Below are 17,922 nucleotides of genomic sequence, written 5' to 3'. Positions count from 1 at the left end.
CGACAACACAGAGAAGGGATATTGCTGCTGCTGCACATGGCCCGAGAACCTGGAGCACGCAGACAATGATCCATCCCTGAGTCTCCGTGGCAACCATGTCACAAAGTGACACCACTTCCCTTCACCGGACTCCCCAGTGGTTGCCCAAACACCGGGGTGCACCTCACGTTTAACCCTAGTGGCTGGACTCTAAGAGGGGGACTTTGGGGAGAGGAAGGTGGGGTTGCTGGGTCGCCTGACCGTTCATGCTGGGTTCTCTACCTCTGATCACAGACAGCTGCTGCTTGTTCAGGAAGGAGCACCCGCAGCATAAAAGCTCAGCTCTCTTCGACACGGGAGAGAGGACACTCTCTGATGGAGCTTTTAGAGGCATTCCACTCTTCAGACGTCTGGTTCCCATCACCTCCACTGTGAACAGTTCTGACTCTGTAAGTTTCTCTAGAACGGAGCATTTCACACCAAACCACTCTGAATGACTTTACTTACATCTCAACCACTGAATTCTGCAGAAATGATAGAAATGATGGACGTCTCTGTTGATCATCACTGGAGCATCTGTTCTTCATTATTCTGCTGGTTTCATCTGTATATTTAAAAAAGGAGACACAAAAACCCTCATTAATAATCAAACTCATTAATAATAAAGTCTTTGATCATCATAAAGTGTATTTTTTTATTTGTTTAAAAATCACTTTCTTCTTCTTACCTGCTCTTGGTGATGATGTCCATGATTGATCTTTTGTCCCTTGATGACACGAATTTGTCCACCATCTTCACACAGTCCTCGTGGCTCCCCAGAAATCTCAGGGTGTTTCGAGCATGGAGTCTGTGGAGGAAGAATGATAAAAGGTCATTTTCAGTGCTGGCTGGTGAAGAAAACATGCTGATGTGTTCAGTTCTGACCCAATAGGTGTAAAAACAAGCAACTGCTTACCTCACTTCCTGTGCGGAGTCCAGGGCCAGTTTGCTGACGGCGGTCAGGAACCTGCTGGTGAATTCCTTCTTGCTGGTCAGCACACGAGAAGCCCCCAACTTGTGAGAGAGCTTCTCCAGATGCAGTGCAGTGCATCTTCTCACTGCTGCGTTTCTGTGGCTGGAGAGAGGAGAGTGAACACAGTAAGATACACATCCAGCGTTTACACACAGGTGAACTCTAGACTCACCTTCTAGCAAGATCTTCTCCAAAATGTAGGAAGAGACTCAGCCGTACATCAGTGCTAGTTGCCAGTTTGTACTGTGTCTTTAGAATGACCACTGATATTGATCACATGACCACTACATTTAGTTTACAGTTCAAATCTATTAATGAATATGGAATGTGATGTTTACCTGAATCCACCAGCCAGTAGAGCGTGCAGGACCCGGCCAGGCGAGCAGTTCTGCACCATTGTGCTGAGGGCCACCTCTACGTCCTCTTTGATGAAGTGGCTGGATTCCCCAGCCTTGTGCAGGAGGACACAGGCAGTGCCCTCCACCTCCTTGTCCATCTTCCGCTGCAGGTGGGCGTACAGCTGGGACAGGGTGGTCATGGCGGCACGAGACACCATGGAGCGCAGGTTCTTCACCTGAGACAGTGGAGACAAAAGAAGCACAGTGAGCCTCAGTCTCTAACTCAACCACTGACACTTGCTTTAGCATTAATTAGAATAATGTCATTACAGAAGCTGTTGTCCAGAGTGTGTATGAAGTGTGGGTCTTACCTCCTTGATGAGAGCCAAGCAGACATCATGTAGCTCAGGCAGAAGAACCTCGGCATGGTGTTCCGCCAGAGCGCGCAGCACTTTCAGCCCCTCCATCTTCCTCTCCCTGTTTCAAAAGCAAGACATTAGAATGAGGTGAACACGACTGGAAGGTGGTGTTATTGACTGAGTCAATACACTGAACATTTAACAACAGAGGAGCAGCAGTAGATGGAGATCATTGGAAATTCTCTTCAGACACTTTATAGACTCTGATGTTTAGAAGATTCCATCACTAATTTTATCTGGATACTCCAAAGCATTTTAGTTGTATATTCTCAGGTAACTTCAGCTATTCTAACTCTAGTCTGAGCACTACTCTAAAACACATCACTGCTCCATTAGAACTGGATCAGTGGAAGGGTGGTGGGTCTACTCCAGCTCACTGAAGACATACCATTCCTCATCCTGCAGCAGGCTAAATGCCTGGCCGAGTGCCAGCTCAGGCCTGTCAAGGGGCTGCTCGCTAGTCAGGGCTGGGATCTCCAGCACCTCTCCTCTTCCCTGACTACCTTCAGCAAGGTGTGGAGCAGCCCTGTTGTTGACAGGCTCCTTGCTGGTCTCTGCTCCCCTGCTCTGTCTAACCACGGACACATCTGGAGCAGCTGTTTGTCCTGCAGTGTCCATCTGGCATCCTGTCCTCCTCTCCTGCCTAAGTCCAGCCTCATTCCTACCTAGGCCTACCCACCTGGGGATCTTGCTACCTGTGATTAAATAAACCTGGTTAGAGCACCTAAACTATTTTAATTCATTTTCATCATAAAATCATAAGAACAGGATTTTGCTACGGTTAATTATCTTTCCATTCCTTATTAAATATGACTTGTATGTGTTTCTAATTTGTAATATAGAGAAATTGTGTTTCTGAGCTATATGGAGTTTATGGAGATGATGCATAAGACTCCTGAGATGTAAATACTCTAGGTTAAAGACTATTTTTTCAGTACTGGAACTCACCTGGTGCATCGTAGGCCTTGGACCCTTTCTTATCCACCTTAGGTTGGGCAGCAGCAGGTGGAGGAACAGGTGTGTGGACCAAGGGCCGTGAAAGGAACTCCTCCAGAGTAATGGAGTTCCCATTGGTCTTGTTCTTATCCTTGGTCTCCATGTTCAGCCCCCTCAGTCTTGGGAATCTGCTGGTTTTGGCAGCAGCAGGTGGAGGGACAGGTGTGTGGACCAGGGGGCGTGAAAGGAACTCCTGAAGTGAAAAAGAGTTCCCATAGGCCCTGCTCCTGGACTTGGCAGCAGCAGGTGGAGGGACAGGGGTGTGGAGAACAGGAAATTTCAGGTCCTCTTCCACCCTGAAGGGAGACCTTCCCTGTTCTATCACCACCTGTGGTGTCTGAACTCTGACCCTCTGCCTTATCGGAGGCAAACTGCAGGGTGGTGAAGGGTCCATGCGGGACTCCTGAACGTCCACATTTGGGTCGTCCATCATGAGTCTCATTTTCTCCATATACTCCTGCCGCTTCCTCCTGATGCTCTCTCGAAGGGAGGGGGCCAGAATAATGGGTCCATCTTCAGGACTGTTCGGTTTCATCTCGAAGTAATTCCTGTAGATCCTGATGAGAAGTCTTCTGAGATGTGCTCTCCTCCACAGTCACACATCTACTGATTACAGTACTGAGAGACCAGCCATTAAATATGGAACGTTACGTGGGCGTGTCTCTATTATGACGTCACAGATCGGGGCGTGGTTCTCTGCTGCCTCCACACTATTAGGAGTGAAATATTAGGAGTGTATCATCCAGGGTTGGCTGGAAACACAATGCATGTAACAGTTTTCTGTAATCAGGATAGAAAAAAGTCCAGTTCCAGAGGAAAAAGGCAGTAATCAGATTCCAGCTCCATTCTAAAAACAGTGGGATTACTAACAGAACTACAGTAAACACTCATCACTCTGCTGATTCTCTTGTCTTTCTTCATATCTAGGAGCTAAATTTGGGGCTTAAATGCAGATTTTGCTGAGATTTGATTTCTTTAATGAGAGTTTAGCACTTTCCACAGCGCGCTGTCTCCCTTCAAGCCCCGCCTTATTTTCTTAACCCTCCAATCACTGCTTAGCAACCGTTGTTCTGCAGGACTCCTTCAGCGCTGTTCAGCTCGAGCTCCTGTTTCCGCGGATAGAGTTTGAAGGTGAAGCTCCAGTTCTAGTCATAAGATGTGTCTGGGGGACACAGAGAGCCTGACAGACTGAAGGAGGCTGTTTTCTCCCCGTTTCCAAAAACAACAGCTCATTTGAAAAAGTCAGCTCTGGACTCGTCTGTGGTAAACCTCCCCATGAGCTGAACACACACACCTTAACCAGAGACAGCTGTGTTCACTCAGAGGTGAGTCGTTTGATCTGCTGTTTAGTTGCTAATTTGAGCTGCTTTGACTGAATAAGAAGCTGTGTATGAAAGCACTTGTGGAAAAAGTCGTAGAACCCAGGTGTAGTTTTAGCGGACATGCTAAAAGTTCCTCTTGCTGAAGCGTTCAAATCTTTCTTTACTTGAAATGGATGAGCTGCTTTTACCACGTTGGCTTTGCAGTAACTTTCTGAAGTAGATGAAGTAAATGAGCTCCTCCAGCTGAAGCCCAGTAGAGCAGCAGGGACATCTGATGTCTTCACTCATTGCTGCCCCCCAGTGATCAGATCAGGTCATTACATCTATATATATATAAATACTTGAAGGAAGCACAACTGGCCTGCTCTTGTAATCATGGGCTATATAGTGTATGTGATGAGCTATGTGTGTATCTTCAGAAGCTGTTAAACCACAATACACACAACTGATCTTTGGTCCAGTCTGCAGTAAAGTGTACTGTAGGCGTGCTCTGTCTCTGAGCTGGGGGTCTAATATGTTCCCTTTAAAAGTTTGAAGAATGTTTACGTTTCTCCAGAACAGAAAATATTTATATTATTATTATTATTATTTAAATTATTATACTATATTATATATCATCTATAGAGTAGATATAGGGGGATTCCTATGTGTAATATTTATAATAACAGTAGGGGGATGTGTTGGGACAAGGTGGTAACACTGTTGAGTGTGGGGATGGTGTGAAGATGGTGAAAGAGCAGCAGAGCTCCAGTGGAGATCAGTAAATGTGAGAAGCTGCTACAGAAGATCAGCACAATCCAAGTGCTGCACAGAAGCTGAATAAACTCAACACTGATGAACTGAAATGTGTGTAGAGAACTGTGGGTACTTTACATGTGTTGCCTTCAGCTCTTCTCTGCAGTGCTGTGTGTGTGTGAGACAAAAAAGACAGAACCTCAAACAAGAATACAAAACACACACACACACACACACACACACACACACAGATGTCAGGATGATGCAATAGAGTGGTTAAACGACTGCTGTTTTTTTCATTTCAGATACTAACACCTTCTCAGGTCAGCCTTAGTAAACAGAGAGGAGCGGTGACTGTGGTGATGAGCTACTATTGGTAGATGGTGGGCAGTCAGGCTGAGTGTGTGTCTGTGATCTAGTGTTTATAGCTGTGGTGTGTGGTTTAGTGTGTCACAATCCCAACCAGCTCCCAAAACCAGCAAATGTTTTATGCAGTAAAACACCTCCAAGATGCCTCATTATCTTCTTCTTGCTGTCAGAGGATGGTGAGGTTATAATGGTTTCTTTAGAGGAGTTAATGGAGCTCAGCTCTTTTACTGAACTCTGAGTTGTTGGGTGGGGGGGTCTGCAGCTCGGCCTTGATGCCCTTCACCTCTCTGCCATCAGAACATCATCAAACAACAGAAGCTCCATAAACTGAACACTGAAAGAATCTTACAGCTGCTTAATATTTTTATTTATATTTTATATATAAGATAAAGAGAAACAGCAATTTAATACAAATCACAGCTTTAGTCCTTAAAATATTCTAAAACATGAGGATGAATAAACTGCCACTATAAAAACACACTGATATAAACAACATAAAAGAAAATAAACAGACATTAAATTAAACCTGAAAACTGTCTCTGTATGTTTTCATAATCTGCTGCTGGAGATTTTCTCTGCAGGACACTCAGCTGCAGCTCACTGCCTGAAGCCTTCACACCCTGAAAAACACACACCAGAGAAATATTAAAACACACACCTTCACACACACACTCACACTCTAGCACTGCAGACTTACTGTCAGAGAGTCATAATCAGACGACATGGTTGCAGGGTTTAAGGTTGTGTACGTGTCACTGGGAGAGTCTCCAACACACTGGAAAATAAAACATCACTAAACACACTTATAGAACTAAATACACTCACCAGGAGAACACACACACACACAAGACGTACCTGTAGAGTATCATAGTCTGAGCTGATGGTGGTGGGGTTGAGAGCTGTGTATATGGGGTCTGCAGGATTTGGGGTCTTCTAGAGAGAGAGAGGAGAACACAGCTTTAGTCTTTATTCAGCAGCAGCTTTATTGGAGGATGTAGAGAGAAAGAAAGTGAAATCCTCTCTCAGTACCTGAATATGTGTGTCTCTCTCTGCTCCTCTCCTCCTCCTCCTGATCACACAGCACAAACACAGAGCTGCTGTGATGAGTATTAGAAGCAGAAAGACCACCACTCCCACTGTGATCAGCTTCATCACTGAGCTCTCCTCTGGACCTTCAGCATATTTACAAGTAAACCATGAACCACATCATCAGTCACAGTTACAGCTAAATCTGACAGACACAGTTACACTACAGTTACTAAACAAAATGATTTAACTAGAAAAGGGCATTTCCTGAAGAAACCACAGAATGGTTGGGCAGCTGACATGGATTCCACCTCCAGGTAGTTGCTAGGCTGTTGCTACATGGATTCAGGTCGTTTCCATGTTGTAGGTAAGTGGTTGCAATGCCATTGCTATGGTGTTGCAGGCTGTTACTGTGGCATCACGGATGTTTAATATGGTGTTGATAGGTGGTTGCCATGGTATCCCAAGTGATTATGCTGTTCCTAGATGCTTGTTAGGTGGTGTCTAAGGTGTTGCTAGTTGGTTGTTAAGGCGTTGTGATGGTATAGCTTGTTGGTTATTAAGATGTAGGTGGTTGCTAAGGTATAGTTGTTGGTTGCTAATGCATTGCTAGGTGGCTGCTAAAGGTTTGCTATGGTACAGGTGATGCTTGCTAAGGTGTTGCTAGGTGGTTGCGAAGGTTTTGCTACAGCATAGCTATTGGTTGCTAAGGTGTTGGTAGGTAGTTGCTAGGTTGCCACAGTGGTTGCTAATGTGTCACTATGTTTTATGCGAATACTTTCAGCACAATGTTATGTTCAAAAACATTTGGCCAAACTGTGTAATGTAAATACATTTGACTAAAATGTCTGTGTCCACAAACTTTTGGCTAAAATGTAGGGTGCCTTCAACACTTTTGCTCAACATAAATTTTGGGCCTCATCCTATTTAAAAAACTGCAGGACGAGATACACAATGAAAATCCAGCAAAAAGATAAATAGAACATAGTTGCTTTGCTATGCACAATAATAATTTGGACATCACTAATAATAATAATAATAATAATAATAATAATGCCATCTTAATAATAATAATAATTATAATAATAATATTAATCTGTTACCACCTAAAGCACAGGAATACTGGAGAGCATCCTCACTGCTCGCTGAGTTCAGGTACAGCTTGTTGTCTCTGCTGGGTTTGTTAGTTACAGGCTGTCCGTTCTTGTATCAGATGTAAGTGGGGTTGTTGGGCAGAGTGCAGGTGCTGCTACAGGTCAGTGTTACTGTCTGTCCATCTGATGAAGCTGTGCTGGAGCTCACTCTCACCTGCAGATCTGAAGATGCAAAACAACAGAAAGGTTTCAGGTGTTCTGAAATAAACAGCAGAACCAGCAGAAAAGAGCAACACAGTCTGATACCTGTAACATTCAGAATGACTCCAGGAGAACCAGAGAATTTCTCTATTTTATTTCCCTCCATCATTTTAGTGATTATTCTAAAGTAATATTCTCTAGAGTCGTTCTTTCTCACTTCTCTCATTCTCAGAGTGCAGTTTCTCTCTTTATCTCCAATAAACTCCACTCTGCCAGCAAACCGCTCTTCCTCACTTATGTTCTTTACACCCTCTTCAGGCCGAAGATAATGCCAGAACACCTCAGTAAGGTTGTGATCACTGGGATATGAGTAAGTGCAGGGAAAGTCCACTGATGAACCCTCCAAAACACACACTCTCCTGTCTGTGTAGGTCACACTCCAGCAGTTCCTATCAAACACACCTGTAAAAGTCACAGATTAGCATGTGTTGATGTGATTGGATCATGAAGAGTTATGAACAGCTCTAATACTCACACACTGAACTGGAGTGGATTATATCATGGCCGCTAACAGAGCAGGAGTAGCTGCCAGCATCAGCAATGCTGGTTAAAACCAAAGACTCCTTATTTCCACCATTCCTGAACACATACTGGCCATTCTTGAACCAGTTGTAAGAATGAGGTCCAGAGGTCAAACTGCAGGATGTATTACAGGTCAATGTCTGTCCAGTCTTCCCTATATGAGTGTTGACCTGCAGGACTGAATGGAAATCTTTTGTAAACACAAACAGCACTGTTCTAATGACTGAACAGATCAGCTCTGCTCTGTTTACCTGTAACCGTTAGACTGACTGCAGCTGAGCTGAGGTGTGTCTCTCCTTGGTCTGTAATGATCAGGAGCTGATACTCTCCTGAGTCTCTCTCTCTCAGGTCTCTTATTGTAAGAGTTGAGCTGGAGCTGGTGGTCTCAGTGTAGTTCACTCTTCCTGCGTAGTCTGAGTCTAAAGCTAAATCCTCTGGATGTTCCTCATTCCTCCATTTAGCTTTCTGCTTGGAGCTGAACCAGAAGACAGCTCTGATGTTGGTGTTTGAGTAAGAGCATCTCAGCTTCACCTCTGACTCCTGCAGAGCACAGATAGTCTGAGGATCACAGACCACCCTGAGACTCACACCCACAGAACCTACATCAGAGAAATCAGATGGTGGTTATATGGGGTAAAAAGACCGTAGACGTCACCTAAAGAGTCTTCTATAGTGTGAACCTGTTTATTACCTAGAACCTAAATGAAAATCTGAGCTGTAAACGTTAAGATGGGTCTTATTTTTCCTGGTTCACTTTCCAGCAGATTCAGACCAGCTAAAAACAGATGTGGAAACAGATGTGCAGAAACAGATGTGTTACAGTCTGTATAGTCTACAATCTGTATAGTGGACCTGAGTGGTGGAGCTAACTAAGTGGACAGACAGTGGAGGGACATATTAGGTGTTTCCAATAAAGTGGACAGTGAGTGCAGATGACACCCAGCAGTTGTTACAACAGAGTAATCCTACCTGGAATAAACAGCAGGATGATCAGTGACAGAATTCCACATTTAAAGCCCATGGTTCCTCTCCACCTGACCTCAGCAGAAACAGACAGCAGACTAATATATTAATATTTGACTTTTCAGAACACAAAGAAGTGAATGCCAGCGTTTGAGTGTGCTTCCTCTCTCAGAACAGAACTCACCTATGTGACATCAGTCTTAAAGACGTAGTGAAAATATTGAACAGGCTGCCCTTCATGTCTTCTGAAGTGGATTCAGAATTTTCTAAATATTAGTTTGAATAAGAAATATAAATATGAATATATAAAAAAGTACACCTCTACAATGATGCTGATTAGCACCTCAAAATATGTGTAACAGTAGTGCTAACACCAGTAACACCAGTAACACCAGTGTAAAAGGTGAAAGATGGTGTAGTGTCTGAGCCTCGTCTGATCTCTTGTGTAGTGTGTGCTGCACTGGATATTAACAGGCCACAGCTACAGGCCACTCAACAATACTACTGAACTGTGGCTGAAACTGATTCACTGATTCTTCTGACCTTTGGTTTGTGTAATATTCACTTCTGTCTTTATTGCTCTTCTGAGGGCCACAACATGTCTGTACTGTCCTGACACCATTAAACACATGTTTAGCAGTTATGCTAAAACCGTTTTCTAGCACAGTTTACTTTTTATAGAATCCAGCTTCCTGATCTTCTAATAATGATCAGAAACACACACACACACACACACACACACACACACAGAGCAGATCTCATGAAGAACAGCTTACTTACATTCTGCTGTCAAAACGTCTCTCACTTTCCTCCCTCACTGGAACAGAGCTGTGAAGAGTGTGTGAGGAGAGAGTGTGTGTGTGTGTGTGTGTGTGCGTGTGTGTGTGTGTGTGTGTGTGTGTGTTTGTGTGTGTTTTCTGACGTGGGTGAATTTCCTTCCTTTTTCAGAGAGCTCAAACACAAAGCTTGCCTCCAGGTGATGGTTTCAGTGTGTGTGTGTTTGTGTGGTTGATATGATATGAACACATGACTGATCTCCAGTGTAAGTAGGACACAACATGGAAACCCCTGTATGGAGAACTGTGTTCAATTTAGAAGTGGTCTGCAGCGCTTGTCTGTAATTTTGCAATGGCAAAAAGAAACCAGTGAATAAAACAAACCACACTCAGGACACACACACAAACTTACAGGAGTGTCAGGATGATGTAATAGTGTGGTCATGTTCATCCTGCGGAAATAAGAAGACGCAGTGTTTACTGTTATACACATAATTTAACGTTGTAATGTTATAAAGCATAATTTCCAGGGTGAAGTTTTTGCTTGGGGGGGTTGTAATTGGTAATAAGCCCCTCTATAATTCATTTGGTTACTACACACGTACATTTTAACTGGGTTGAGGTCTGGACTTTGACTGGGCCATTGCAACACTTTCATTGTTTTCTTTTTAAATTTGCTAATGTGCTTTGGATTATTGTCCTTTAACATAACCCAATGCAACAGGACAATGATTGGTTTTCACCAAATGTGGCGCTGTGCATTGTGACTATCTACACTTTGGCCTTGTTTGTCCAGCTGACATTGTTTCAGAAGTCTTGTGGTTTGTTCAGATGTTTTTTTATAATGTCCTGATATGTAAAATCATGGAATTCACAGAGGGTGAACTTCTTCACATGACTTGATATTATTTTGCGGGGCATAAATAAAAGACCAAGACCGGACTCTCGTTCAGTTTTGCCAAGATAAATTCAGTTTTCCATTTTAAGGCCCTATGTGTGTGTAGATTTGCAGGTGAAGGTGGATACTCGGACTGAGGGACAAAGAGAGGTGAAATTGTCCTGTAGCTCCACCTGCAGCCTCGGGGAAAAGCTTTCCTACTACTGGTTCAGGAATGGAGAATTCAAGACTTACACAGCAGATTCCTCCATTCTGCTCGACTTCACCAGTTTATCTGACGAGGGCAGCTACTACTGTAAGGTGGCTGGAAGTTGGCATCTCTCTCCTGCTGTGTGTAAGTGTCACTCCTTCAAACATCACACTTAACTTTAGTCCAGCCTGTTCAGACTTCTGTAAATGTCAGTAAGTTCATTTCAACCAGCTCTTCTAGAAAACAACATAAAATCAGAAGAGGAAAGAACTCAATCCTACATAAGTGTGCTTTCTTCTTTCTAATTGTTTTTAAAGGGAATGATTTAATACTCAATACTCAAACCAGCCAAAATGAGAGCTGTGTAATTCCAGTCAGACTCTAAACGAGACGGAGATCTTATTACACATTAAGTACCTGGTTACCAAATATCACTCAAATCAAGACCATTTATTACTGAACATATAATCTTATTTTATCTTCTTACATTAATGGTTTTCAGTGTAAATTAAATAATTCTACCTTCTCCTGTACAGTTTGAACAGGTTGTGTTTAGACAGTGAGAATCTACCGCTGTACCACAGACTGTAACTGTAAGTGTTTTCAGTGTTTTCAGTTTCAGGTGTTTTTATTTTTCTAATAAGTTAGTTTGTGTGTTTCAGGTGTTTCTGCTGATTCAGATAAGAGGAGCTGCTGGAGTGTCACTTACTACCCCAAAGCTGTCTGCGCTCTGATTGGCTCATCAACTCATCAGCATCATGTTACTATGCCTTCCCTGATAATCAGAAGGTCACTAAATCAGTGTGGTTCATTAAAGAGCAGACTGGTGCTGAACCTGTGGATGTGAGAGAGGATGAGGAGTATCAGGGACGAGTGCAGAACAGACAGAGCTCCCAGAATGACTGTAGTATGATAATCACTGACCTGAGAGAAAAAGAGACGCTCAGACCTACATATTTAGATTCTACACTGATGGAGGTGAACACACTGGACAACCTGGAGTCACTCTGTCTGTCACAGGTAGAGCTGCACTCTATTAAATAAGTTTAGTTTATTAAAAGAATATTCTGTGAATGAAAAGAACAACAAACCTTGTTTAAACTCTCCTGCAGATCTGAAGATTACAGTGTCAGAGACAGGGAGTGGAGGAAAGAAGCTGACCTGTAGCAGCACCTGCACTCTGCCTAAGTACCACACTTGCATCTGGTACAAGAATGGAGAGCCTGTATCTGACCAGTCCAGTAATGAACTGGATCTGTATGACAGTACTGTGGATGCAGGCAGTTACATCTGCGTTATAGGAGGATATAAGGAGTTTCGGTCTCCTGCTGTCTGTAAGAACCTCACTTTAAACACCAAATCACTTTTATTTGTATTAATCTCATTAAGTCCCCTTTGTTTACTTTAAGACAGCCTTTTCTGGGTCTTTCACTGTAATTGAGTTTTTGTTTTAATTGAAGGTAAACAATCACTTCAATAATCTTATTTAATTTTAATAAAACAATGAATTCTCTGTCAGATGATGATTATTATTGCTAAAAATGTTGCTGCTAATTATTGTAATATCTGAATCTTTATGACTCTCCCAGAAACACCAAAGCAGTGCTGGATTCCTCTGGAGAGAGAGAGGAGGGAGAGTCAGTGACTCTGAGCTGCAGCAGTGATGCAGACCCTCCTGTTCTCTCCTACTCCTGGTTTAAGCAGAGAGCAGCTGCAGACACACCGCTGATAACAGGCCAGAATTACAGCATCACCAACATCAGCTCCCAGCACAGCGAACTCTACTACTGCACCGCTCACAACCAGCTAGGACATCACAGCTCTACACCCTTTCATCTGGATGTGAAAGGTACAGCAGTCTGCAGTGACTGTGTTCAGTCAGGATGTGTAATTACTGGTGAATGAGCTGTTGTTCTCCTGATCAGATTGAATGAACTGATTCTGTTCAAACACTCAGCTGAGTTGTTGGAGCAGCGTGCTGTTTGGGAAGATGTTTGGGGAGCTGTTGGAGTGGTCCCTGTTCTGCTTCTCTCTCTCACTGCTGTTCTGTGCATTAAGTGAGTGACAGTATTGTTTATTATTTATCTCTGAATCTCTAAATCTGCATTAAACATCATATTAACCTCAACTTTAACCTCAAATACAAGCTTTTATGATCTACAGAACTCAAAACTCTAACTGGCCTTTTCTGTTTAATCTGTGTGATCAGGAGGAGGAGAGGAGCAGAGAGAGACACACATATTCAGGTACTGAGAGAGGATTTCACTTTCTTTCTCTCTACATCCTCCTATAAAGCTGCTGCTGAATAAAGACTGAAGCTGTGTTCTCCTCATCTCTCTAAAAGACCCCAAATCCTGCAGACCCCACATACACAGCTCTCAACCCCACCACCATCAGCTCAGACTATGATACACTACAGGTAAGTCTACAGTCTTTATGCCTGTGTGTGTGTGTGTGTGTGTGTGTGTATGTGTGTGTGTGTGTGTTTTACTCTGCAGAGTGTTTAGTTTTCTTTTTTGTCTCCAGTGTGTTGGAGACTCTCCCTGTGACACATACTCAACCTTAAACCCTGCAACCATGACGTCTGATTATGACTCTCTGACAGTAAGTCTGCATACGGAGTGTGTGTGTGTCCATTCTGGATTTGGAGTATCTAACTGTGTGTGTGTGTGTGTGTTGTCAGGCTGTTCGTCCTCACTGAGAGATGAGAAATGCTCCAGAAATGAAGGATAAACAGCTGTTCTACATCACTGGTCATTGTTCTACATCACTGTATTCTCCAGCCTTTTTTCCTGCATTGTATAAATGACTGTTCCAGAATCATTCAGTTGAGTGTTCTTTAGTCCTCCTCAGAGCTGCAGATTGATTTAAGGAAGGCTTAGTAATGAGCTGTTGTGTAGAATCAGGTGTTAACAGAGGTGGAGTGATGGTCTCTGTGGTGCTGTAGTTCTGAGTAGCAGAGCGGTTTTGTTATCAGATTTATATTATTCGTTTTTTATCTTTATTTTTATTTTGTTCATTCCAACTCCAGGTTGTTCAGTCTGATTGTGTAATTTGAGCTTATATATAACTTTTTGATTGGACATACGGTCACATGAAAGGTTTTGGGCAAAAAGTGTGTGTGTGTGTGTGTGTGAGTGAAGCAGCCCAACAGCTGAGCTCATTAGCTTTTATTAGTATCAGCATTTTGTGATGATCTGTCTGCTCACATTTGGAGCATTACCTTCTCAGAAGAAGCCGTGTGAAGGGATTTCTGCTGTCACTGTTATTAATGCTGAACACAGTGTTGTTTCACTCAGGTAGAGTCAGTGATGTCCTTGTTAAGACTTATGAAGTTGTTTTTTTCTGTGCAGTTATTTCTGTATGAAAATTCTGCCTGTATTTCTTTATTAAACATGTCTTTTTTTTAGACTGTCTGATTATTTGCTGCCTTAAGTGCTAGTGTTTTAATGTTCTGGAGATAAAGTGCCTCTATAATAAACAATAAAAACTCTGTATATGCTTGAATATGTCAGAAATATGACCTCATTATTCCTATTTATAATAGTTAGTTTAGATGTTATAACATAAACAGCATTACAGAGTATTACAGTCTGATAACTCTGATAGTGGGTAAACTTTGTTCACTGAGGTTTAGATAGAAATTGCTGTTTGTAGGTAAAGCCTCTCTGTTCATTCCCCTCAGACCACATTTATCTAAAACCACTTTGAGTAGCTTAACTGGTTTCTGATTTCTTATTAGATGTTGCTGTTTCCTGCAGAATTAAAAGGTTAAGATGTAAACAGAGTCATTCAGAGTGGTTTAGTGTGAAATGCTCCATTCTAGAGAAACTTACAGAGTCAGAACTGTTCACAGTGGAGGTGATAAGAACCAGACGTCTATGCTGTGCTGTGCTCCTGGAAGTTCTGCTGGCTGATGGATCATTTTGTAAAACGGCTTTAAAGAGCTGACACTGTCTGGTAAGTAAGTTTACTGTGTTCTAAACAGCAAACAGCATTTTTTTCAACCCGACATCATTTCAGAGTTAAAACAGTGTTAGCTCCTTAGCTAACGATGCTGCTAGCAGCTCCACCCTAAACTGAGGCTTTCATAATGGGAGCGTTAGCATGGTGGCTAAGTGGGTAGGAGCCCATAGTGTTAACTAGTTCTCTGACTGCATGATGGGTTTGTTTAACATGGCTTAACTCAGGACTCTGAAACATGAGCCAGCATCAACTTTGTTGAGTCCTGAGTGAATTTGCCATGTTTACAGAAGCTGGAGTGATGTTAGACAGTTAGGGAGAGCTCAGTAACTCGCTGTATTTTGAGAAGTGCAGGGTGGATTATATGAAGGGCAGTTGGCTCCTAACGGGACAAGGTGTCTGCTTTGATCCAAACTGTGAGATGTTTCAGGTGTCTGTGGCTGATAAAGTCCTGCTCCTAACTGATATACAGTAGAAATGCTCCACTAAATGACCAAAATATTATTTCTGCTACTTTTTACCTGTGCTGCTCAAATACATACTACCATAAAGAAGAAAAAGCCTGACATCATGGTGTTTGACCAGTCTGACATAGAAGTGAACTGTTTGTAATTTGTCTAATCTGAATGTTGTTTGGTTTTGGTTCCCTTCAGGAGAGAATCAGGAGAAAGCGGCAGGAGTACATGGGGGAAAATGAGCCTCATGATTAATGGCCCAAATGTCAGACATTAGTTCAGGATGCCATTTTCAGACGGATCTGTGGCTTGATCCATGATCATGATCAGCCATAAAACCAAACTGGCATCAGTGTGGGTGACCCTTCACCACCCTGTAGTTTGCCTCCAATAAGGTAGAGAGTCCTATGCCAAGTTCATGCCCCAAAGATAGGGGTAGTGAGGAAAGCTCTCCCTTCAAGGTTGAAGAAGACCCCTGTCTCCCCACCTGCTGCTGCCAAATCCAGCAGCTTTTCATCACTGATAATTCTGAACAATAAGGTTAATGATGGAAACAGGGCCTATGGGAACTCCTTTCACGCCCCTTGCTCCACACACCTGTCCCTCCAAGATTCCCAGGTGGGTAGGCCTAGGTAGGCAGAGGATGTGTCCAGTTAAAGCTGACGTGTAGCCTGAAAAACAGAGCTGCCCAAACTGAGACTGGGCTTAGCAAGGATAGGAGGACAGAGAGCCAGGTGGAGCTGCTGCTCCTCTGTTGTTAAATGTTCAGTGTATTGACCGAATCAGTCTTTATCATTCCTACTGTAATAACACCACCTTCCAGACGTGTTCACCTCATTCTAATGTCTTGCTTTTGAAACAGGGAGAGGAAGATGGAGGGGCTGAAAGTGGTGCGCACTCTGGCGGAACACCATGCCGAGGTTCTTCTGCCTGAGCTACATGACGTCTGCCTCTTCAAGGAGGTAAGACCCACACTTCATACACACTCTGGATAACAGCCTTTTGTCCAGTCTGTTGTCACCATTTCAAAACTCTGAATACACTTAGCACAGCATGTGTCTGCTGTGGACTGAACCTTTAACGCAACTGATGCTGTTTTTTACAGAATATGCAGTCAGTTTACATGTTTCTACTATGCTTACATTGTCTGTACACACAAGCTGACCCAATACTAAAATTCTGGATCTTTCTTGTCTCGTTTACAAATGCTGACACACAGAATCCCACAATGCCACAGTGCAAGTTGACCTGCAGTTGGAACAGATACACACTCCCTACAATGAAGCTACTGGTAAATTTCTCTTTCAGCTGTTAACAGAAGAATATCTATAGTTACCAAAAACACCAGCTGGTCCAACTGGACAGGTGATCTTTAACAGCCCTCACAGCATTTTACTTGAGGCAGGAAGTTGTAGATGTTGAAGCCTGTGTCTACTGATAGTTTTACAGTGTTGTTTGTGGTAGAATTCCTGTTTTTTGTTTAAGGAACAGTAGCTTCTCTGCTTATGAATGTGAAATTATCTTGGAAGGTCAAGCAGCACAAGAAGAGTAGTGCAGCCCCTATCCTGTGAAGTAAGTAGATCATCATCTGAGAATTTCCCTACTGTGGGACTAATAAAGGATTATCTTATCTAATTTGTGACTCTTAGTAATGCCATTTTAAGTGCTGTTTTTGGTCTAAATCCAGACCTTGTGAATGCTAAATAACTTTGATCTTGAATATATTAGATTGGAGAGACTGTAAACATCATCTCTCTCTCTGTTTCAGTCCTAAGCATGACCTCTGACCCCAAACAGACAGAGATCAGAATGACGTTCACTACTCCAGTGTTCAGTTCAAATCTTCTCACACACAGTCTTTACACAGTCCTCGTGGCTCCCCAGAAATCTCAGGGTGTTTCGAGCATGGAGTCTGTGGAGGAAGAATGATAAAAGGTCATTTTCAGTGCTGACTGGTGAAGAAAACATGCTGATGGGTTCAGTTCTGACCCAATAGGTGTAAAAACAAGCAACAGCTTACCTCACTTCCTGTGCGGAGTCCAGGGCCAGTTTGCTTACGGCGGTCAGGAACCTGCTGGTGAATTCCTTCTTGCTGGTCAGCACACGAGAAGCCCCCAACTTGTAAGAGAGCTTCTCCAGATGCAGTGCAGTGCGTCTTCTCACTGCTGCGTTGGCGAATATTGGAGAATAATGGAGCGGTTGCAATATTGGCCTAATTTAGATTAACAGAGACACCCCAATTAATGAGCTCTGTTACCTCCCTCACTGCTCATTTTCCTTCTCCTCAGTGAGGAGAGCAGCTGGTCAGACTGAGTCTCATTGCAGCATATCAAATATGTATCGGATTTCGATCCCACGTATAAAGCCACTTTTACCTGAGGCACGTCTTCATTAGTCAGTCTGAATATGAAAGGCCAGGCCTGTTTTGAATAATGTACCAGTTGAACAGTTTCTATGTGGAGATACTGGCCTTTAAATCCACAGAAAACAGTGGAAATTCACTGTGAGGTAAAGAAGACCAAAAGTGTCTCATGTTATACTAGAGAATGACCTCATACTGAATGAGTCCTGATAAGCCTGAAATGAGGCCTGAAGGTAAGAGGA

General features: G+C 43.0%; 1 protein-coding gene across 1 annotated transcript in view; it reads left to right on the top strand.

Annotated features, from left to right (window-relative positions):
• LOC140547760 (sialoadhesin-like) overlaps positions 1–15,573 on the top strand; it is a 71,251-nt gene extending 55,678 nt beyond the window's left edge. The window contains 6 exon segments of the mRNA XM_072670895.1: positions 12,490–12,749; positions 12,858–12,957; positions 13,110–13,146; positions 13,245–13,319; positions 13,427–13,504; positions 15,517–15,573. Coding sequence (XP_072526996.1) covers positions 12,490–12,749; positions 12,858–12,957; positions 13,110–13,146; positions 13,245–13,319; positions 13,427–13,504; positions 15,517–15,573 — 607 coding nt within the window.
• The last annotated feature ends 2,349 nt before the right edge of the window (positions 15,574–17,922 follow it).

The sequence above is a fragment of the Salminus brasiliensis genome, chromosome 25 (assembly GCF_030463535.1).
Source record: "Salminus brasiliensis chromosome 25, fSalBra1.hap2, whole genome shotgun sequence".
Lineage (NCBI taxonomy): Eukaryota > Metazoa > Chordata > Actinopteri > Characiformes > Bryconidae > Salminus > Salminus brasiliensis.
Note: the sequence above shows the minus strand (reverse complement) of the source record. Positions and strands in the feature narration are given on the sequence as shown.